At 41.8% G+C, this 24,222-nt stretch overlaps 1 protein-coding gene across 1 annotated transcript; it reads right to left on the bottom strand.

Annotated features, from left to right (window-relative positions):
* Positions 1-99: 99 nt before the first annotated feature.
* tomm34 (translocase of outer mitochondrial membrane 34) lies at positions 100-24,124 on the bottom strand. Its single transcript, XM_080545567.1, has 9 exons — positions 24,101-24,124; positions 23,905-23,975; positions 23,451-23,589; positions 22,174-22,273; positions 9,429-9,581; positions 8,453-8,610; positions 4,188-4,335; positions 3,876-4,002; positions 100-908 (listed from the first exon to the last, which is right to left on the bottom strand). The coding sequence occupies exons 3-9, from the start codon at positions 23,578-23,580 to the stop codon at positions 807-809; spliced, it is 918 nt and encodes a 305-aa protein (XP_080401693.1). The 5' UTR covers positions 23,581-23,589; positions 23,905-23,975; positions 24,101-24,124; the 3' UTR covers positions 100-806.
* Positions 24,125-24,222: the final 98 nt, after the last annotated feature.

Genomic DNA, 24,222 nt, shown 5'->3' with positions numbered 1-24,222 from the left:
TCTTCCACTGTATCAGAAAACAAAGGATTCTACCAAATGAGACAAACAACTATGAATGATTGTAACATGCAACATGTCATACAGAGCAGGTTAACCATGTTTTTTATCCAAGTAACCATTGGTAATCTAGACTGCCATTGTTGATCCCCTTGGACAATTTACTAATACAGGTTTCCAACCGCGTCTCTAATCAATGACATGTGCCGTGTGTGTAGAAATGCATAAATTACTAAGATAACTATGAAGAAGTTTCATTTATTGAGAACATGACATGCTTGACACAAACAAAACATGTTGTTTTATGAAACAATTTATACCATCTTTTCTGAAGCCAGCTGAAATACAGTACAAATGCTTAGTCCTTTTGTAACAATGAATAAATTAAAAAAGTATGTTCCATGTGATTGCATGATGCATAATGAAGGCATGTACTGTATATGATGAAGGTTTATATATGCAATGCATTGACTGTGCCCCCCTCTTTAGTAGTTCTGTTTCTGCTTTCCATTTCTCCACCCTTCATCATGAACTTATGCAATTCCCAACAAAGATTTTAAAAGCAACGGTTTGATTTAAACATTTCAGATTTCCTACGTGAGATCCATGAGGGGAATAGTACAAAGGCATACTTCAGGAAAAGGGTGGATAAATATGACACGGCACATCATGACTAGGTTTGAGCTAAACAGGCCAGCACATACAGTACACAGGAAACACTGCTTCTATGAGTGAATACAGGCACTTCAGGCATGTACACTGGTTCAGCCAAGGGTCCCTCAAGTCACAGACGTCCCACAGTCACAAGATCACTTCTTCTTCTGCACCTCCATCATGAGCTTCTGTGCTGCTTTGTTATCTGGCTCGACTTTCAACAAGCGGTTCAGGTCTTCAACACAGGCTTTGTATTCCTGAAGGGCAATATGAAATACAGTACCAGTCAAAGGTTTGGACACACTTCGCCATTGGGAAGATCATCATACACATTGGGGTGGTTCCTGGACAGTCCCAGAGAGTCTAATTTAAGTTAGGACTAGGCCTAATTCTAACCAAGAAACGTCGCTTAGCTTTCCATAAGGCTACTTAGTTCTCGATTCCTACATTACATGGATTACATGGAGAAAATGTTTCAAACATTTCTATACATTTGAAGAAAAAAAGCAATTATGTAGAACCACCGTATTATTGGCAAGAAAACAGTATGCATCTGCAACAGAAACCAAGAAAAAGCCCTGGACTACCAGTTGTATAGTAACCATGTATTCAACACACATGAGAAAGCAGGTAAACATAGATGAAGCGTACTTGCCTCAAAACTGGGTAGGCTTGTAGCGTGCAGTAAGTATGATGGTTTTAACAAGCCCTCCGACAATACGTGTTCGTTTCCAATCATTATGGGTTGCATTTATGTTGTGTCCTGACTTCGCTAACTTAAATGGCACAACCTGTGGTACACTTTAGCAAGCTAGCATTCTGCCTCCTTTCTACAGAAACAGTGAGAATGTAGTAGAACTAAAGTATGGCTGTATACCATTTATAACCTTTTTCTGTCCTCTGATTATCGCCTAGCACCACTGTCACACATTTTTTTTTAAAGAGACCTGGATCCTATTATGTCTAGTCGCACCATGCTGAGAGCAGTCTATAGACAAGGACAGACCAAACTTTGGTTCTACTGTAGCCACTGTCACCAACCACAAGCAGCAAATATTTTGCAGCGAAAAAACTATTTCATTTCATGCCCAAATCATCTTAAAGTAACTTCAAGCCAAAATTAAAAGGCTCAATTCTACTTTTTCTAAATTAGATTGAGATCAGGGTTTCCGTTAACCGGTAATTCCCGGACTTTGTCCGGTAAAAGTTGTTGAAGTCCGACAAATTGAAAACTCGTCGGACATAAATGTCCGGTGAAAATAATTCCCTCTAAGCACAATTTGAATACAATTCGCTAAAGTTCACATTCTGATTCCTTCTATTTAAAAAAAGACGAATATATAGGCTATGTATTTATTTTATTATGATATGATTTGACACCGGCATGATGATGACTCCTAATGTGTAGGCTGCCTATGCGAAACAGCGGTTGTTTCCGGTGTGCGCTATAACTCCTGCACAATCGAGTCGAGGCAGAGAGGAGGATAGCGATGTTTCTCTCTGTGATAGTGTGATTATGCAAGCCTTTTCTGAAAGGGATGAGAACCCGATTGTTTCAGCTTCTCCCAGGGAGAAAGTGGTAGAGTTACCATCCTCCCCGAGTCCTACCATACCATCCGCTGACAGCCTATCTCTGCCTGTAACCGGCGAGCGATTGCGTGTCGCTCAAGTAGCTGATCAGTCATTAAACAAATGTTTTTTACATGCAGCTAGTGAGGAATCTGAAATAGGGGGCAACGTAGTTTATTTCCTTAACGATGGGATATGAATGCGTAAATGGTCTCCTCCTAATGCAAATGGTTGTGAGTGGAATACTGTAAAACAAGTGGTTGTGCCTGTGGGTTATAGACAACAGGTGTTATCTGTAGCACATGAGAGCCAGTGGTCAGGACATTTAGGTATAACTAAAACTTATCAGCTGATATTGAAACATTTCTTTTGGCCCGGACTGAAGGCGGATGTTGCCAAGCACTGCCGCTGTTGCCATACTTGTCAGATGGCGGGTAAGCCTAATCAATCCATTCCACCCGCACCATTGCATCCCATTCCTGCTATAGGGGAGCCATTTGAACGTGTAATAATTGATTGTGTTGGACCTTTGCCTAGGACTAAAAGTGGAAGTCAGTATTTGCTTACTATTATGTGCGCTGCTACTCGTTTTCCCGAAGCTGTTCCGTTGCGTAACATATCAGCCAGCTCAGTGGTGAAAGCTTTAACAACGTTTTTTTCCGCATTCGGTCTTCCTCTTGTTATACAATCTGACCAGGGCACTAACTTTCAGTCTAAGCTTTTCAAACAAGCCCGAACGTTAGGGGTACGATGTCACGCCAGAAGCCTACATGCTTGCACTGTTCAATAAAATGTTATACATCTAGACATTGTGGTATTTCTTTATATACGTATCCCAGCCTGCCTATTGTTTCTCAATAAACAGTTATGTTCTCCTCATTGACATACTCCCGAGTCCGATTAAGTATGATTTGACAGGCAGCTAAACGAAATGCCTTACCAACCAGCGAGACCTGGTTATAGAAATGACGTTGTTTTATTGATAAAAAAAAGGGTAAAACTGGAAAGAGAAAATAGAAAACTCACATTAATCCCAAACAATTTAACAAACTTCAGTTAACGTAATGTGGAGTCTGTTCATTGATCGATGCTGTCTGTTCAGTTCCCAGTGAGGCGCCCGTTCAGCGCTGGACATAATGGCATAGCGCGCATGCGAATCATGTTATATTATTATATATTATATAGCTCGCATCTAATCGTATCGGATGAGAAATAGACATTAAATGGCATATATAGGCCGCTACACAACAGTAATCACCGCGACAAACAGCTATATTATATATATTATTATTTTTTTATTTATTTATTTTTTTTTATATTTTAATATCATGACCGGAATATATCACGTTTGTCCGGTAAATCGAAATCTTCCCGGACACGATGTCCGGCGGCAATTTTTTCTAACGGAAACCCTGATTGAGATGTATTGATTGTAAGTCGCTTTGGAATAAGGCGTCTGCTAAATGCCAAAAATGTAAATGTAAAATTAGATGACATTGGCATGACATTTAAAGAGATTGACCTTGGCTGGATTTCATTCACCATGCCTGAGAAGTGCATTTTAGTGAGTCCATTTTAGAATTGCAATTCATTTGCGTAATCTGTGTCAGGAAAACGGACCTGTTGGGTACGGTTGTTCAACTGAAGGTACTCACTTTCAGCTCCTTGTATGCCTGAGCTCGTCGGTATAAAGCCTTGATGTTAGCACAATCAAACCCCAGTGCCTCGCAACAGTCCTGCACAGCCTCCTTGTACATCTTCACTGAGATGTAGCAGAGGGCCCTGTACGGTTCAGAGACAAACATTACCCCTTAGGTAGAATTCACACACATCCAGTATTAATGCAAAATGTCTTGTTGCGTCCATAGAGACACATGACGATGGAGATGGGAACTACGGTAAGGTTATTTGTATTGCCTATACAAATGACAGACATACCCTGCCTGATGTAGTAGCATGAGCCTCACCTGTTTGTGTAGGTTGTGATTTCTGAGGGATTGTGCTTGAGGCTCTGTGTGTATTTCTCTATGGCTTTCTTGGGCTCTCCTTTCTTCACCAGTGCATTGCCTTCCTCTTTCAGGTCTAAGGCTTTTTTCATGGCCTCCTCTCTTGGGACTGAAAGAGAAAATATTACCATCTTTATCTTGTGTAGTATTTTCTGTACAGTAAGCAAGGAAATAATAAATGTGTGTGGTTTACGTACAATGAGTGTGTCCATGTCCCTGGCCCACTGGAACACAAACCCTTTAACTGGTAATCCCAAGGTCTAGCATCTTAACCATTAGCCTACCAAAACGTTGGTCATGGTTGGCAGACGGCCACACTACTTCAAGCCTCCTAGGGGTGACGTTGCTGCACCATGTTTACTAGCTGAATCACGTCTGCTACATAATCTGTTTAACTTTGCTAGAACTGCATTGCCCCTTCGGGCCAATCATTATTAATAAGTAGGGATGTCCCGATCCCATTTTTTCACTACCGATACCGATACCAATACCTGGGCTTCAGGTATCTGCGATGCCGATATCAATCCGATATTTGTATTTATTGTTTTACTCCTGAATAATAACAAATACTTCCCCAGTATATAGTCCACAACAACAGTTGGCTATTAAAGACTGCCAGCCTTTATTCAAGCAACAAAACAGTACTCTGCAGTACTCAGTGACCAACTGGTTTAAAGGTAAAACAATTTAAACTGCAGCATTCAGCATTGTAAAAAAAGTTACTGTCTGATTTCTAGTTTTAGTGCCTTCATGTTTTTATTCTATTTATCTTTTCTTACAAATGGAAAATCAATTATAGCACCCTTTTTAAAAGTGTAGCCTAGTGACGCTGCTGGTGAGACCAGAAACCAGTTGCAGAATCAAAGGGGTGTCAACAATATCTGCTTTTCATTTTTTTCATAACAGGCAACTTGTTTTAAGTACCACACGATATAATATACAAGTTTAACGATCACTAAATACTTATAATCTGTGGGTTGGATTCACTGTTGCCAGAGGCTACCGGTAAGTGATACCTGGCTTGTAAACATACTTTCGTTTTAGAATGAAACGTTAGCCACTAGCTGTTAGCAGCGTTTTTAGCAGTCACCATTCAACATTGATACAAACAAACATTCAAATACTCGTGTCGTCTTGAACTTTTTTCCGATTTCAATGTATGACGCATCATTTGAAAGCTTACCATCTGTAGTTTCAGACTATGTAAACAACCGAAAAATTACGTAAACAAATGGTTTATGATTTCACCAGCTAGCATCATGACATTGTGAGACTCATTACACACAGGTAGCTACTAGCCAACTCTCATGCTCGTGACCACTGACTACTACTGTTGTCATCACGTGAGTGACACGCCGGATCGCGAGCCCCAGATCGCTGCCTATTTTTTTTCTGGTGTGATCTGCGATCCGGCGATATGCGATATCAATATCGGAACATCCCTATTAATAAGATTCTATTCCAATTACTATAATGTTTATAGTATGTTTATCAGTATTTTCAGCATGTTAGAACTACTTAAAAGAGAAGATTATTTTTTTAGGGATGCACCCATATGAAAATTCCAATCCAACCAATAGCAGATATTCATAATGATACAGATTTTGTTATTCATTTACCTAATTGTATCGTAGCATTAAATAAATCAATAGTTTTACAAATCCAATCATAATATAAACTACAAGGAGATGGAACAACATTTATTATTTATTTCTATAAAATAAAAAATAAAATCAGGTAAAACAAAACAATGTAGAGCCCAGTGAGTTCTGAGGCTACACAGTGATGGAAATAGGTAAGTGTTTTTTGGGGACGTAAGGCCTTTGCACACTGATGTGTTTTTTACGTCCGTTTAAACAAACAATTTGAACTCATGTTGTGTCAATCACGCTTGCACACCGAATCCGAAATATTCGTCCGTCATAAAAAAATTCGGAACAGGTTCGATTTTCTGCGTTTTTCACATCCGTCAAAAGCCTTTTGAGAGTTGTTTTTGACCACTCCGCCATGGTATTCATAGTTTGCAGTCACGTGACTGGCGCAGAGCCCTGGCGGGCAAAATATAGTGGAAACTCCGTAGAACTGCAGCACCGACCTGTCATTTTCCCACCTGTTTCAAGCAACAATTATTTAGATCACCTCTCAAAAGAAGAAAAACTAAGATATGTGAACAAACTACACATTTTGGACACTTGCAATCCATATACAGCACCCGCCGCAGTATTTCAATCACTAAAAACAGCGAAGTCGCTGCCAGAGCTCCAGTTCGGTGATGTTTACATATGTCTTGTGGAGAATCCTTCCCCTCACACTGCTGCCAAGATGAAAGCGTACAAAAGTACAGACAGTTATCTGTTTTTTCGATCTGGATGGGTCAATAACGCTAATGTTAGCTAGCTAGCTAGCTAGCTAAAGGACGCACACAACCAACTCCAAGCTGGTAGCGTCCACAAAAACAAACCATGTCAGAACGATTATGCAAAGACTACAAATGACTAAAAATAGAATAATTAGTCAAAGTCAAAGTCAGCTTTAATGTCAATCCAATATATGTACAGACATACAGAGGGCTGAAATTGCGTTTCCCTCTCATTCATGGTGCATAGCAAACAAAAACAATAAATAACAATATGATACGACAAGATTAAAGATTACTATATATACAAAAAATACTAGATAAAATATTTGAAATGTACAATGTACAGGGGTGGAATACAATATGAACAATGACAATAGTGGTAATTGGCTCAGTATAATAGAGTAAAGTGCCTACGTAAATAATTAAAATAATCAGTGTTTACTTGAGTTTATCTTTGAAATGTTCGCTGCAGAGACGTGTGTACTTTGAAGGTTTGCCCTCCACAGGGACTGAGGCACGTCTAATAGCACAAATCCACAATCTTCTCCTCTCTGGGTTCTTTTTCTGACGGAATTCTGTAGAAGCACAACCCAGGGTTGTCTCCTCGTCGGTTAGTGCACCCGATTGCACAGCAACTATCCAGCATTTTGTCAAACAACTAATTAGGCCTACTTGGTCAAAACCTGATAAAATAGCTGGCAGGCAGTGGAAGAAAGATTTGTTTTGCCCGCCAGGTGGGCGTTCCCATTATGCCGTGACGACACGTGCAAACTATGAATAGAGGGACACATCGTCAAATGAAAACTGCAGGACAGTTGGATTAATGCTTACGGAAGTACATGTCTCAAGTATTATCTCGGTGATTAGTCGAGTGAAAGAAAAACAACATACAGATGATAATTCACACAATATAATACCACGATAGCTTACGGCACTAAACAATAACATTCATTGGGTAGCATCATACTCAAATTCAGGCAGAAGGGCAGGTGCACACACTGTCACAGACTGCCAATGTATCATATAGGTACATGTGACAAACCCTGGCCTGTTTTGCACATCAAGTGGAAGACTCTGAAGCAGCGGAGACAGGGTTGCCAGATGGGCTGGTTTTTGGTGGATTCAGCAGTTTTTAGACTGTGGTTAGGCTGGAAATTGCCAATTCCATCTGGCAACCCTGAGCGGAGAGTCTACAGATGGTATGTTTACAGATCGCACCACACTTTGTTTGAAGAAATAAAGCTTTATTGTACTTTTCTACTGATAATACATTCTACTGATGTAGTCTACCAGAAGGGCAGGGTCCGGGCAGAAGTGACAGGAGCACAAAATCATCGTCAAGAATGAGGAAAGTTTGTTTTCCCAACCGATTTTGTTCATGGAAAATAAGTTAACATATAAGCATATAGTTGTCGGCCATGGTTAATTTCCAAAATGTTTAAGCTATTTTCTTCACAACCGAGGACAGTTGAAAGGGGTTCTTCCCCCTGATGTAGTCTACCATTTGGTTTTAGTTATATTGCTCTCAGTTGTTTGTACCTTTTGCTAAGTCAAGCATTTAGAATGTAGAGTGCATATTGCGACATTTCGCAATGTCAATATAACAAATAAACGCATCAGACTTTAATAAAACGCATCGGAGGTCAGTGTGCAAGGTCTCTGTGCGTAACATTTTCTTCCGGATGACGGATTTAAAAATATGCATGCGAAAAAAACTTATTGGTGTGCAAAGACCTGTAGAATAACAGTAAGGAGACACATGCTGAATCAAGTTCTTTATTTTATTTTTAAGCAATTGGTCAATATCGATTGCTGGCCGATCAATCAGTACATCCCAAGTCTTTTTCAAGATATTAGTGCCTCATACCGGACTTCTCTTTTCCCCTGGTGCCGTTGTGTTGTGTGGTTGGTGCTGGGCTTGGAGCTTGAGACAGCTTTTCTTTGACAGCCAGCGGGACAGTGGGGACGGGTGGGAGCTTCTCTCTCCATGAGGGTCCATCCAATTCAGTCAGAACCTTTGTCATTCTGGAGTAAGAGGCTACTTATCAAATTGTATATTATACAGTCTCAGTAAATCCTCTTTTCATAACTAAAGCCGGGTACACACATAAAGATAATCTGGCCAATTTCGGGCCGATATTCCCCCTTCCGACCAAAGACAGAAAACGCCCGATTATCGGATGGCTCTAAAGATTATCCCATAAGATTATCCTGTGGTGTGAGGTGTGTTAAGAGTCAATCTCTCCCGACAATCTGCTCTGATTTTTTCCGGGGCAGACAATCGTAAATGTCAAACGTGTTCAATACTTGAAAAAAAATCCTTGTGTGTGGGCAACTCCCGACTCCCGACAACTCCCGACTAGAGTTGCGAGTCCGATTGTGACGTGGATGGAATGTAGCCAATCAAGAAGCGAGCTGACTTCTTCTTTTCGTTCTTCGGCACTTTATTTGCCCTGTCACACATGGCTGCCTCGTACAGGTCAGTCAGGGTACTACGTTAGATAATAATAATAATAATAATAATAACAACTTTATTTGTATAGCGCTTTTCCTGCAAACGTTGCAGCTCAAAGTGCTTTAATCATGATATAATCTTAATGTAATTATTTTGTAATTTAAAGGCAATATTAAAAGGATGGGTTCACGCGAGATTTCTGTTGTGGGGAACGAGACTCTAGAGAGTCTGGAGTCTGTCGTAACGATAATCTTTATGTCTGTGGGGTGCTGAAATGGGAAAATAAGATTTTCAAAATCCTTATGTGTGTACCCAGCTTTAAGTGAAGTTCCCAAGGGCATTTACTAGCCTACAAACAGTGGATGAAGGACGCAATAATGACATGTACCTGTTAGTGCCGTCCTGAGCCGCTGGTATATGACAGTCTATCTGAAAGGCTGTCTTGTAGTCCACATAGGCTAGCCTGTATCTCTCCAGAGCTTCATAAGCTGTAGCACGACGGAGCAGAGGCTTGAGGCCATAGGGAACAAGATCCAGGGATCTGGGGAAGGACAACGGTGTTAGATAGGAGTGTTAATGGGACAGTATGGAAAGCCAAGACAAAGAAACCATTCCAATCTCACTGCTGTACATGTAAATCGTAGGAGGACCCATGCCCAGTTAAAGATTCAACTGTGGTACTGGTCTTGGTCTACTGTTATGTTGCGTCATCACTGCATATCATCACTGCGCTACTGCTGTATGTATTCTTGGTTGGAATAGAACTGGCAGAGGTTGTTGGTTTGTCATCTGTACATACAGTTGCAGATGTCTATGAAAAATAATTTCCTTAACATACTATTCCATTCTAGTACATTATTAGGAAAAGATGATACTGACTGATATGTTAATCAAAGCCCACACATTGTCAGTTTACTAGTTAAAGGGAAAAGGGAACTTGTTGGAACCAGTATTAGCGGAATAAGAAACCAAGAGGGCTTTTAGCTTTTGGGTAACGGTGCTAAAAGCTAATATCAGAAGGCATTGTGGTATATGAGGAGACTATGTTATATCCCTGCCCCATTACTGTCGCTGTGTTCGGAATGGCATACTAGCATACTACTCATACTAGATATGACGTAGATTTGAGTATGCGAGAGCGTTCACACTGTACAGTATGTGAGATTTGAGTATGTGAGAAATGTAGTATATATATTACGGTACATTCCGTGGGAATACGGTACATGTGGGAAAACTAGGGTTAGGGTTAAGTGCTACATCGACTTGGTACATGCTGGCATGTCTAACCCTAACCCTAATCCTAACCCTAACCCTACCCCTAACCCTAACCGTAGCACCCTAGCACCTAACCCTAACCCTAGTTTTCCCACATGTACCGATTTCCCACATGTATCGTAACATATATACTTTATTTAAGTATGATACGACTGGACACTACGGGGGTACTGAATCCCCAAAATGCATTGCACGTCCAGGGTTGCCAGATGGGGCGGGTTACCGCCGAATGGGCTACTTGATTTTGAGGTTATAGAAAGTTTAGGCTGTAAATTGTCAATCCCATCTGGCAACCCTGTGCGCTTTCAGCCTCGTCAAACTGCGTCATACAAACTTGTCATACAGCTGTTGATTACATTGTCCGATAGCCTGGGAACAGAAAGCTTGCAATAAACATCGTTTTTTGCACATATTTGAGTGTGCAGATGCTGCTTTTTTGCACTCTATTTGATACTCTTCAGTTGCAGCACCCCAGCTAAGTCTGATCACGGATGAGCGGTGGTATTTTCACAATACTGGGAATTAACATGGTGAAATGCATTCTTAGACAAGGCTACGTCGTCATGATTACAAATATGCCACTTGAAATGCATGAAATCCAAGTTTATTTGTGTCTTACACACATGTTCGCTTAGTACGTATTTGACTGATTGTAACCCAATCACGAATGATCCCAGTATTGTCGCTTCAGACCGACAAGTTGGTTGTATTGTGCTTGCTGCAACACAAATATGTTATTGCTCATATATATTTATTTTAATCATGGGAGCCTCCACCGGGTTCTCCCCCTTCGAGCTCCTCTATGGCCGGCGACCGAGGGAGCTCTTGGACATCGCGAGGGAGACCTGGGAGAGCCGACCCTCCCCGCACCGGACGGTCATCGAGCATGTGGAGCGCAGATGAGAGAGTTTCAGCCGGGGGAGTGGGTCGGGGGAGTGGGTCCTCGTACTGGTCCCCACCTCCGAATGCAAATTTTAGGCCAAGTGGCAGGAGCCATATGAAATAGTTGGAAGGGTGGGGGTGGTCGATTACCGGGTCAGACAGCCAGGGCGGCGGAAACCGCCCCAAATATACCACATCAACGTCTAACCCATCCCCAGGCACCGGCCCTCCTGGCGCAGACCACCCAGCCCGAAATACCCCAAGTGCCCACGGGGGACCAGCTGAGCCCGAGCCAGACTAAGGGGCTCCAAGACGCCGAGACGGACTACGATGGCTCGTCATGACATCCGGCCCTATCGCATCCCAGAGGCCCGCCGGGCGGTGGTCTGAGAGGAGGTCGACAGAATGCTGCGGCTCGGAGTCATTGAGCCATCGCACAGCGCATGGTCCAGCCCGGTGGTGCTGGTATCGAAGCCGGATGGGACGTACCGGTTCTGTAACGACTTTCGGGGACTGAATGCGGTGTCCGAGTTTGACGCGTACCCCATGCCCCGGGTGGATGAGCTCATTGAGAGGCTGGGCCCCGCCCGGTTCATATCCACCCTTGACCTGACTAAGGGCTCGCAGCCCTAGCCAGCCCACTACACGAGCTGACCAAGAAGGCGCTCCCTGACCGGGTAATATGGAACGCGGAGGCCGAGGAGGCGTTTGAAAACCTCAGGTAAGCCCTATGTTCTAGCTCTGTCCTAATAACCCCTCGGAAGGGGGTCTCGGAGCGGTGCTGTCGCAGGCCCGGTGGAGTGTGGAACACCCGGTAATGTATATCAGCCGAAAACTCCTACCCCACGAGGGGGCCTACTTGACGCTGGAGAAGGAGGCCCTGGCCATCAAATTAAACTACCTCCTGGGGAGGTCTTTCACCCTGGTGACAGACCACGCGCCGCTGAAGTGGATGCAGATGGCGAAGGACACTAACGCCAGGGTAACACGGTGGTTCCTCCTACTACAGGATTACAACTTTCAGGTGGACCACCAGCCCGGGAAGGAGCACAGGAACGCAGACGCGCTGTCCAGACGGGACGCCTGCCTCGGGGCTTTCGAGAGGGACCAGTGTTTCCTCTATATGCATTTATTGGTGGCGGGCCGCCACGAACGAATTTCCTCCGCCACTAATTGATTCAGACAGTCCACTGTGATTCAGGCTGCGCAGAAAGGCAGCGAGTTATTATGACCGGAGAACAGAAAAAAAGCAGATTGAAGCTAGATTTAGGCCGCTTCCAGACCTACATTTCGTTACGATTTAGGGCGTAGTTATTTACAATATGTTACAATGTTGCAATTAACCTCGTCGTTTGTGTTCGCACTGCAATCGAGACTGAACCGCTTTCAACAGGCGAGGCGACGCGCTTGCAAAACAGTTTTGTGATTGGTCCGAATTTAGCGGGACATTTGGATTTCAGGAAATCCCTTCCCTCTCTCTCTCTTAGCCCGTCGCCCGTCCCTTTAATCCCATACGTATCCTAATCGAAAATGCAACATCATCAGCGACGACTGTGGGTTATTGCATTTACTGCTGTTCTCTGGTTCATGTTCTTATACCAGTGCTCAGTATAGAGTATTTTAAATGAACATTCGTAATGTATGTCTCTGATGTTCATGGTCAACTAAATCAGCCTATTTTGTGAAACAAATAATGTTCCCACTAATAGGTTAACCGAGCATTCTCGCACCTAACGTGCAAGCACCTAGCTTCGAACTATTCATAGCAATATGCGCGGGGCAAAAATAATCTATTGCCTCTAAAATCACCACGAACAGAACGGCGGAGGTACGGGTAAGCAGGGCTCATGTTGGTTAGGGATGCTCCGATTTATCGGCCACCGATTTAAATCGGCCGATTTCACTCCAAATGACTCGATCGGTGATCGGCAAAAATGGCTGATCGCAAAAACCGATCTTTTTTTTTTTTTTTTTTTTCTTCTTTTTTTTTTTCCCCCTGGGGAAGCCAGATAACTGAACAGAAAACATAGGAGGACGTATGTAAACCATGAAGTATGTAAACCATGAAGGCCACGTTTATGATGTCTTTTATACAGCCATATCGACTGACTTGGGCTTCAGGCCCTAACTGGGTGATAGGCCAGACTTTTACTATGCCATAAAAATGGGTCTGCGTTTGCTTGGTGCCTAATGGATCAAAACTTTTGTCTAAAAAGCAAAAAATATGTAGGCTATCCAGTCAGTAGGCCTACAGTTATGTATTTTTTTTAAAATCGGTATCGGTATCGGTATCGGTTGATCTTGAGGAAAAAAATCGGTGATCGGTATCGGCCCCAAAAATCCAGATCGGAGCATCCCTAATGTTGGTGTCCTCAAAGGTAAGAGTTTGTTTTCTTTAACTCAACTGATAGCATTACCTTGCTGTTGTTGTTTACCGAATGCTCCATCTGACTGTCACACTGTGATTTTACTTGTGTAAACAGTTAATGAGTAACGTTAGCCGGTTTTGTGCGTGTCCTCTCACGTAGGCCTACTTCAGTGGTGTAGTCTAGTTTTTTCTAGTGGGTATACTGTGGTTTTCCCTCCCAGCCTCATATCGTTCATAAAAATACATCTGCGCTCCCTGTCTAACGTTATATATATAACATGACATGTTATAAGGCTGATCTGTGCATGGTAGTGCTGCATTTTGATATATTTCATGTCGCATTTCCCCCCGTTGATGGTATATGACGCTCTAGTCAGTCCCAATGGTCCAAAAGTCAAGCGCTTCGTAACACAGACGGGGTGAATTTGATGAATGAAAGTGAAAGTTCTGTCACAAAACGCCGTTACGTATCCTCACACATTTTTAAGTGGGTATAAGGAAATCCTTGGCCTTTCCTAGTGGGTATACGGCGTAGTCCTGCGTATCACGTAGACTACACCACTGGCCTACTTCGTATTGATCTTTCTGTGTGTGTGTGTGTGTAATGCGCGTTCCGCATGTTCCGCTGCAGCTGTAGGATATATTGGTATTTGATCACCTTCTATATAAAATCACCTGCTCGGCTTTAATGACTTAACCGCTATTTAAGAAATTATAATTGTTGCCACCGTCTAGTTTTTGGTGAAATTACGTCTTTGTTTTGAGCGCAAGAGGACGAGGGAGGCTTTTGAGCGAAAAAAAAGAGGACCGCTCCGCCACTAATGTGAAAAATCCTGGAGGAAACACTGGGGACCCCAATCTTGAGCTGAGGAGGAGGAAGTGTGGTGACCCGTACGCAGGCCCGGGTAAACCTGGCCTTCAGCACCCTGGACAGCGGCCGCATAGACAAAGGGGCAGAGTAATTGACGGGGTCTACGTCCAACACACCCTCTTCTGACACACCTTTTACTGCATTTCGTTATCTGACTCTAATCTAATCTAAAAAAGTATGTAGGCTATAAAATGATGGTGTAGGCTAATTTACAAGAACTGACACAATTACAATGGTGTTTGAAGCCTTTCTGACTAGTAAATGATGTCCTTCTAACTGGACCCTGGGTTTGGCATAGATTACAGTGTGTCCTCTATATGCATTTATTGGTGGCGGGCCTCCACGAATGAATTTCCTCCGCCACTAATTGATATAGTCCACTTTGATTCAGGCTGCGCAGTAGGGCTGGGCAAACGATCAAAATTTCTTTTTCGATAATCGCAAGAATTAACGATCAATTATCGATTAATTGATACGCTTTTTTTTCATAAAAAAAAAAAAAAAAAAAAAGCCCAGAAATAACAAGCATGTTTTTCTTGGGGAGAAAACTTAATTTGTGTTGCTATTGCACACATTCATTCATTCACATTCAAACTAGACACTACAGTCAGATAACAATCCTCTTAAACAAGGCAGTGAGTAGCCTAAATTGTTTAACTTAAAAACACATTTTACGTTATAAATAAAAATATAGAAAATAAGTAACTCACCATAGGAGCAGTAAAAAAACAGTTACTCACAAATAGGAGGATGACTGAAAACGTTAGTGTCCTTATTTTATTTTTTTTATAAATCCAATTTATTAATGATTATCGAGCAAAATATTTTGTGATCGACCAAGATCCTTATCGATCAATTATCGATCGTCAATCATTGGTGCCCACCCCTACTGCGCAGAAAGGCAGCAAGTTATTATGACCGGAGAACAGAAAAAAAGCATGTGTCCCTGAACGCTCCGCCAATCACTGTGAGTAAACTGACTCTGAGAATGTCGTCACGTCACATTTTACCTTAATACCCTATATGTTGGTTGAAGTGCAACATCTCAGCTTTCAGGGACAGTTGGAATTTTTTCGATAGCACAAACCGTTTAGAAATTACGGTAATTACAATGTCGGGTGCGGATTTGTGCCGGCGGCGGTACATTCGGCGCAGAAGTGGTATCTATACCAGATAAATAATAACCATTTGCTTACGTAATTCTTCGTTTGTTTACATAGTCTGAAACTACAGATGGTAAGTTTTCAAATGATGCGTCATACATTGAAATCGGAAAAAAATTCAAGACGACACAAGTATTTGAATGTTTGTTTGTATCAATGTTTTTCTCAAGAATGGTGACTGCTAAAAACGCTGCTAGCGGCTAACGTTTCGTTCTAAAACGAAAGTATTGTAACGTCCCCACTTGGACAGTGGTTGAAATAATGACAGATAGCTTCTCTCATGTAATCTGTGCGTTTAATTGTAAACTATCTCATACACAACTTTCTTAGTTCACCCGAGCTCTCTCTCCCAACGGACTCAACAACACACACAGCACCCGCCCCCCCCTGTGACCTCCACCAATCACAGGGGTGCATTGGCACACAACACAGTAACAGTGCGAACATGAACATGAACTCAAGCATTAATGAACATTAATGAACAGGGTTGTTCTATCTAATTTATTATGTTTGTGTTATGCTAATAAATGTAGATCCACACAGGTATACAAACTGAGCTCCGTTTACTGTCAAGTGCCATTCATTCTGACAACACACACACACGTTCGTAAAGCTCTAACGGACGTACAGAACGTGACGTCGTAAAGTGCAACAAAGTGCTGCAATGACATACTGTCGTACATAACAATATTGGTATTTGATCACCTTCTATATAAAATCACCTGCTCGGCTTTAATGACTTAACCGCTATTTAAGAAATTATAAAAAAATTCGCGTGCACGCATTTTATGCGGCTCTTTTGCCCATCTTCAGTGGCTCCCTGTGGCTTTGACCACAAATGGAAATTAACAACGATTATTTATTTTTTACGTTGCCGCGGTCTCTCTCCTTGAACTACAACTCCCTGCTTACGCTGTAATGTTGTACGAGGGCCAATAGGATTCGGATATGTTGGCACATGACTAGTATTATACATTTTGACTGGACCCAACATGAGACTGGATGTGACGTTTTTTTTTCAAGAGTAGACCTATATCCAAAGGGATTGACGAAGTACTGCGGCAGGCAAAGTAGGGATGCTCCGATCTGGATTTTTGGGGCCGATACCGATCACCGATTTTTTTCCTCAAGATCAACCGATACCGATACCGATTTTTTTTTAAATACATAACTGTAGGCCTACTGACTGGATAGCCTACATATTTTTTGCTTTTTAGACAAAAGTTTTGATCCATTAGGCACCAAGCAAACGCAGACCCATTTTTATGGCATAGTAAAAGTCTGGCCTATCACCCAGTTAGGGCCTGAAGCCCAAGTCAGTCGATATGGCTGTATAAAAGACATCATAAACGTGGCCTTCATGGTTTACATGCTGTTACGTCCTCCTATGTTTTTCTGTTCAGTTATCTGTCTTCCCCAGGAAAAAAAAAAAGAAAAAAAGATCGGTTTTTGCGATCGGCCATTTTTGCCGATCACCGATCCAGTCATTTGGAGTGAAATCGGCCGATTTAAATCGGTGGCCGATAAATCGGAGCATCCCTAAGGCAAAGCAAGAAACTATCCACATTGTCTACAACTTTGTGGCTAGATTTATATACGGACATCGGCGACGCACATTGATGAACGGGAGCTTCCCGGTGAGCGCTATTTGCCTACTTTTAAATGCAAAAAGCGGCTTGTCTTTAGCTCAAACCGTTTCCGAATTATGAACTTCTAAAGAAGGTATGATATTTGGGAGCGCCGGCACTCCTATGGGTCTGAGAGGGTTTAACTTAAAATAGTGAAAAGAGGACGAGGGAGGCTAGTTTTCATTTGGTACTGTAGTCTACAGTCTGTAGATTTGTCTATTTTTTGGCTGACGATCTCTTGGTTTGCTCACTTCCTCCGGATGAAATTACAAACTTATCCATATTTTTTCTCATGCTAGTATAGCCAGATAAAAGTATCACCCCACCTGTTAAAAGGCACCAGAATACACGAAATTGCATCTACTCTGTTAAAAATGTTTTGGGGGGCAACCCCCCAGACCCCCTTTACGCTATCCTAGTGTTTCACTTTTGTAAAGCACAATACGTTTTCATTCGGTTGTATGCATATGTGCTATGGCTTATGTATTTGTAGCCTACTTAGTAATTTTGATAGTAGGCTAATATAGCTTATATAGACACTTACAGCATGTGTTGCCTTCATTATAAGGCTTATATAAGGCTTTTAATTTTTTGCGGCTCCAGACAGATCTTTTTTTTTTGTGTGTCCAATATGGCTCTTTCAACATTTAAGGTTGCCGACCCCTGACATAGACAGATATATATATAGTAAATATATATTTGCACGAAGGCTTCAGTTAAATGTAAAAAAAATAAACATTAAATTAAATCAAGTATCGAACCGGCAACCTTCGGACCTCTAGCTTGCTGCCAAACATACCACTGTGATGGTGGCAATGCAAGTTGATAGACACACCTATTATTATTTGTTACCCTTTTTTATATCTATCTATCTATCACACTTTCAAAATACCAAATTATCTATCTATCACACAATCAAACTATCTCGTAAAAAGTGGGAATTAATATTTCCTAAAAGACACTTGACGGAACTGTCGTTTGGGATGTAGTTTCCGCCTGTAAGACATTTTTGACGCACGTATTACCTAGACCAGCCTGTAAACCTGCTCGCTACCAGGTTTGTTCAGAAGGATTGGTTGCATAGCAACCAAGCAGCAAATTATTTGAGCCACATTGATGGAACAGAACGCAAGCTGAAATTAGCGCCTGGATCTGATTTAAACCTGGATCAGATATATCAGGGTTGTAGGAACGGCCTCCTGTTCACCAAGGCCTTTGGCCCCTAGTCACTGTTTCTGTTTTGCTTTGTTTGTTTTCTGTTTTGTCTGTCTTCCATTTCCTCTAGAATTGTAAAGCGTCATTGGGTTTTATGAAAGGCGCTATAGAAATCCAAGTTGTTATTATTATTATTATTATCTGTATGGGTATGTGTGTTTTGTAGTGGCCCACTAGTGTTAATGTAAAATAAAGAACATTTTGTATTGGCACCCAGCGACTCTGTCCTCTTTGAAGTGGCCTTATGTTTATGGCTTTGTTTATGACGTTGAGACGTCCTAGAACTTCAGTCGTAACAACTATGTTCAAATTAAGACCAAGGAAAGTGACTGAGAAATGCACAGCAAATGGTCGTCCAAGGGACCTTTATAAAGAAACACTAACTGACAACTACCCAACGTGCTTAGTGATATCATACAATCAATTTGTTTTCTAATTAACGTGGCATATACCAAGTTGTTTCAACCTTTCATTGAGGAGAAAGTGAGTGGAGGGAACGTACGGAATAGAGCACTGCTCTATAGAAAATGGTAACAAGAATCGTGGTGTAACATTAGCCATCTGGAAATCAACATGGCTAAGACCAAAGAACTAATCATGTGTACCAAGCAAGATCTGGAAACTGAGCCAGTTCTACTTGATGGCCAACATCTACTGTGAATTAGGGATGTGACAGAATAATCGATTATTCGAATAATCGTTTCCAAGGGTCAAAGTAGACTTTTAACATTAGGACCGTTAACATTCTTTTCCATTCAAATAAACACAAATTAACGGACAGAACTAATGTCGGTTCTGTAGCACTATTTGTTGTTGTTTTTGAATTAACCACGCACAGAAAAACAATATAGCCTACATAATACACAAGCATAATATTAATATTAGGGATGGGACAGAATAATCGATTATTCAAATATTCGTTTCCAAGGGTCAAATTCGATTTTTAATATTAGGACCGTTAACATTCTTTTCCATTCAAATAAACGCAAATTGACGTCAACTGCGCGTGTCATTCAACTTTTAGCCTAGCCTAGCCTTGTGAGGGCTACGTTGCTAGTGTAGGAATATGCGTGTTTTGTTGGTCTCTTGGTCTCTAAATAGCAGTGTTTACATCTCATCATGGCTCTCTGGTAGATCGCATGCTGAAAGTCCGAAAGGAGAAAGGCTATTAAGAGGCGTCAAAACGTAAAGTTGAAGTGAAATAGTGATGGGATCTAACTCAGGCAGGCAGTGTTTCTCAGGTTTTGATGCGAGTAAAGAAATGTAATTGGTTGCTGTTTTCCGAGAGTCTGAGGCTGGACAGCTATAGTGCAAAATGTGCGCATCGCTCTAATGCAAGGGTCGGTATTAGCAGCATGCATTTTTATGTTCTGCAATATTGTTATGTTAGCCTAATTTAAGCATTCAGAGGGTTTAGAGAACCAATGGCATACATTGCCATTAGTCCGCCAGTAGTCTCGCATAGTCAAACCTATCTCCACACTTCGTTTCGCACTGTGCCGCGCTAGAGAATAATACAAGATTGTGTGCGAGACGAGTGTGTGCGCGAGTGTGCGTGAGATGTCTGCAGATGAAAGTAAGCAAGTTGAAACATTAGCAAATATACTTGCTGAGTGTTCTGACAGAGAACGTTGGTTAAAATTGGTCGTTACTATTGTGACTAGAAAGTGTGTGACTATAATTCCATGGTGTAAATAGTCAAAGAACTAGCAAGCTAGCTAGCTAGCTCAGAGGTGATGAGACACTTGTCAGCTAAAGAGCTAACTGGATGCACTTGACTTTATTATTTTAGTTAAAGTAGATATACAATCTTTCTTATTCTGCTAGAATTGGGCTTCATGGTAATACCATAATAGCATATTTACAGTACATGGACAGTGGATTGAAGCATTGGAAATGTCTGTTTTTTTATTTATCTGACTGCATTGCCCACAGCAATCCAAAAGCTATTATAATTATGTTATAAATTGATATGGATCAATTTATACCTCTTATTAGATTAGAAATACTCTGGTTGTTATGTTTGCCTTTTGGTTGACAGCAAAAAAGAGGAGGAGGATAGAGAGATAGAGAGGGAGAGAAGGAGAGAGAGCAGGATGGTGTCGGCACACCAGAGAGAGACAGCAAGAACTAGGTGAGAAAGTGGACAGGTAGTCAAGACCACATAAGTAGCCTTGTGAACCGATGGTTCTGGAGCCTAACGGCCCATAGGGGGCAGGAGCCTATCTCCTGTTTCTGTAGCGTGAGGCGGCTTGATGTACAAGTACACCCCCTGGACACGACGCTGGTATGTCGCAGGGTCCATGCCACCCCAATTCCAATTCAATGCCAATTCCAATTCAATGCCAATTCCAATTCCTTGTTTCGGATCCTCTTTTCCATGTTTCACGTCAGGGTGATGACTCAATAAGTGGTTCCGTAGATTTGTGGTGTTTCCACTAACTTATTGTTACTGTATACTACAGTATTTTAATAATCATTGATTTTCCAATTATGTTTATTCCTGAATAAAATCATCCAATCTCCAAAAAGTAAGAAAGCAGTAATGAAGGGCTTTAGTTTCATGGACATTATGGTTTACAATGTGTTTTTTTGTTCCCCAAAATACCCTCATCTATTGCACTATTTTCGTTTGAGTTTTGCACATTTTTATTTTGTATATATATATATATATATTATGCAAATAAGCTATTTGAGACAGTCCTGAGGGATATGTGATGTCTTGTTTACCGATAGGCTATGTTTGTAGCCCCTTTATTTACACTGGCTGCAGTAAAGCACGTTAAAAAGCACTTTTTGTAGTGTCTGATTTAGCAAAAAGTTTGGTCAATGATGTTCATTTATGTTCCAATAAGAAGTACATTCATGTAACTGCTTTGGAGTCAATTCTTAATGTAAACATTGATATGTTTAACAATGCTACATGTTATAGGGTTCCTTGAACCATTTATAGCATTAGTTCTGAGAAACTCTTCATATTCAAGGAAAATTGATATTGTAACTAAATCGAATCGGAATCGAATCGAATCGAATCGAATCGTGAATCGAATCGAATCAGGAGCTGTGAATCGGAATCGAATCGTTTTGGGAAATCAGTGGCGATACCCAGCCCTAGACTCTATCTTCTGAGAAGACTCCGGGGCTTCGGTGTCAGTCAGCAGATTTTAGAGCTGGTGTACAAAACTCTTATTGAGAGTGTTTTAACTTTTCATTTTCCTCTTTGTTTCGGTCACCTGAACTGCAAACTTAAGAATAAACTCTCTCGCATTGTGTCAATGGCCAGCAAGATAGTGGGCAAACCCCAAAAGCCCTTGACTGCACTCCTCACAGAGAGGACAAGGAAGAAGGCGAGGAGTATCTTGGCAGACAGCTCCCATCCTTTATTCAGACAGTTTGAGCTCTTGAGCTCTGGGAAGCGCTATAGAGTCGCCCTGGCAACTAGAAATATATTCAAGAAGTCCTTCATTCCAAGTGCTATTAGTATCCTTAATTCTGCAAAGTGACCAACAAGACAGAAGCCACAGACATTTTGATGTATTTCTAATGTGCAACCCTGTCTATCTATGCCTGTTGTTGTTTTATGTCGTGCCGGTTGCCTTCTGGCTTCTTGTGTTGATTTTTCTGTTTGGTGAGCCGAAGACAATTTTCCACCTTGGTGGACAATAACGTTATATTCAATTCAAGTCTCTTCTACTTACTGTCTTACTATAAGTGACAACAAGCCTACTTACACTGTGCAGTCCTTTACACATTCCCCACAATTTCCATCTTTCAGATAGCTAGCCGCACGGTTCGAATACAGGATACTAAGGTCGTCCGGGTTCTTCTTTCCTGTGTGGGCATGACATAACAGAGATGGTGATTAGCTACATGACATAACAGAGATGGTGATTAGCTACATGACATAACAGAGATGGTGATTAGCTACATGACATAACAGAGATGGTGATTAGCTACATGACATAACAGAGATGGTGATTAGCTACATGACATAACAGAGATGGTGATTAGCTAGTCATTTCGTGCTACCAGTGCATGCGCACCGGGTGGTAACAGCAGCACACTTGACTGGCTGGTAGCTGACTGTTACCTGACTTCTCCACCTCTGTGATAGCCTGGTTGTAGAGGATGACATAATTGTTACCTGACTTCTCCACCTCTGTGATAGCCTGGTTGTAGAGGATGACATAACTGTTACCTGACTTCTCCACCTCTGTGATAGCCTGGTTGTAGAGGATGACATAACTGTTACCTGACTTCTCCACCTCTGTGATAGCCTGGTTGTAGAGGATGACATAATTGTTACCTGACTTCTCCACCTCTGTGATAGCCTGGTTGTAGAGGATGACATAACTGTTACCTGACTTCTCCACCTCTGTGATAGCCTGGTTGTAGAGGATGACATAACTGTTACCTGACTTCTCCACCTCTGTGATAGCCTGGTTGTAGAGGATGACATAATTGTTACCTGACTTCTCCACCTCTGTGATAGCCTGGTTGTAGAGGATGACATAACTGTTACCTGACTTCTCCACCTCTGTGATAGCCTGGTTGTAGAGGATGACATAACTGTTACCTGACTTCTCCACCTCTGTGATAGCCTGGTTGTAGAGAATGACATAACTGTTACCTGACTTCTCCACCTCTGTGATAGCCTGGTTGTAGAGGATGACATAATTGTTACCTGACTTCTCCACCTCTGTGATAGCCTGGTTGTAGAGGATGACATAACTGTTAGCTGACTTCTCCACCTCTGTGATAGCCTGGTTGTAGAGGATGACATAACTGTTACCTGACTTCTCCACCTCTGTGATAGCCTGGTTGTAGAGGATGACATAATTGTTACCTGACTTCTCCACCTCTGTGATAGCCTGGTTGTAGAGGATGACATAACTGTTACCTGACTTCTCCATCTCTGTGATAGCCTGGTTGTAGAGGATGACATAACTGTTACCTGACTTCTCCACCTCTGTGATAGCCTGGTTGTAGAGAATGACATAACTGTTACCTGACTTCTCCACCTCTGTGATAGCCTGGTTGTAGAGAAGGACAGCCTCCCCATATTGGCCTGTTTTAAAGCATTCGTTGCCTTGTTGTTTTAACTCTGTCCAAGACTGTGAACGGCGCTTCTGTGGCATCTTTACTTGCTGTAACACATAACACACAGTTGCAAATAATAAGTAAGCTAGTTAACAATGTTGTATAGAGTTGGAGAACGTTAGCTACATATACTGGTAGCTAACTTCTAGTACCGTCTGCATATCAACACAACTAGCAGGAAGAAGTCCGCTACCTACAGCAGCTAACTAGCTTAGCTAGGTTTCATTTCAGAGACAAATGTTTTATGAAGCTGCATTTAAAGCGAGCTAGCTAACTTCTAACACGAGCTAGTTAGCTGCTTCCAAATGTGGCTAGCTAGCTTAGTAGCTAGTTCCCTAGCATCTCTCCTGCTGTGTACTTACCGGTCAATACAACGATGCTAGCTAGCAAGCAAGCTAAGTTAGCGAACTATGTCTACTTTACGGCAAGTAATCTATTGGTTTAAATCCAGAAAAACGAAACGTTGGTTAGCTGATACTGGATAGCTAAGTGCTGTAATGTGTTAGTCATAAAATGAGTATTGCGACTTGCGAGATACTGCTGTGGCTTTCTACTGACTGAGACGCACGCTGCCGAGTCTCGAAGTGTCTGAGTGTCTGCTCGCCTGGTGGAGAATGGCAGGTTCAGTTCTTTAGAGAGGAGGACTCACGGGTATGGAAGCATATAGCTGACTGAATTCA

The sequence above is a fragment of the Nansenia antarctica genome (genome assembly GCF_963989245.1).
Source record: "Nansenia antarctica genome assembly, chromosome: 15".
Classification (NCBI taxonomy): domain Eukaryota; kingdom Metazoa; phylum Chordata; class Actinopteri; order Argentiniformes; family Microstomatidae; genus Nansenia; species Nansenia antarctica.
The sequence above is the reverse complement of the archived record's forward strand: the minus strand, read 5'-3'. Positions and strand labels throughout refer to the sequence as shown.

Bases quoted from the DNA above. Each gene is read 5' to 3' on its own strand.
- tomm34 (XM_080545567.1), bottom strand. From the start codon at position 23,580: ATGCCACAGAAGCGCCGTTCACAGTCTTGGACAGAGTTAAAACAACAA. The intron at 8,611-9,428 runs GTACATGTCATT...CTCTTACTCCAG, and splicing joins GCTCAGGACGGCACTAACAG to AATGACAAAGGTTCTGACTG. The intron at 4,003-4,187 runs GTGAGGCTCATG...TGAACCGTACAG, and splicing joins ATCACAACCTACACAAACAG to GGCCCTCTGCTACATCTCAG.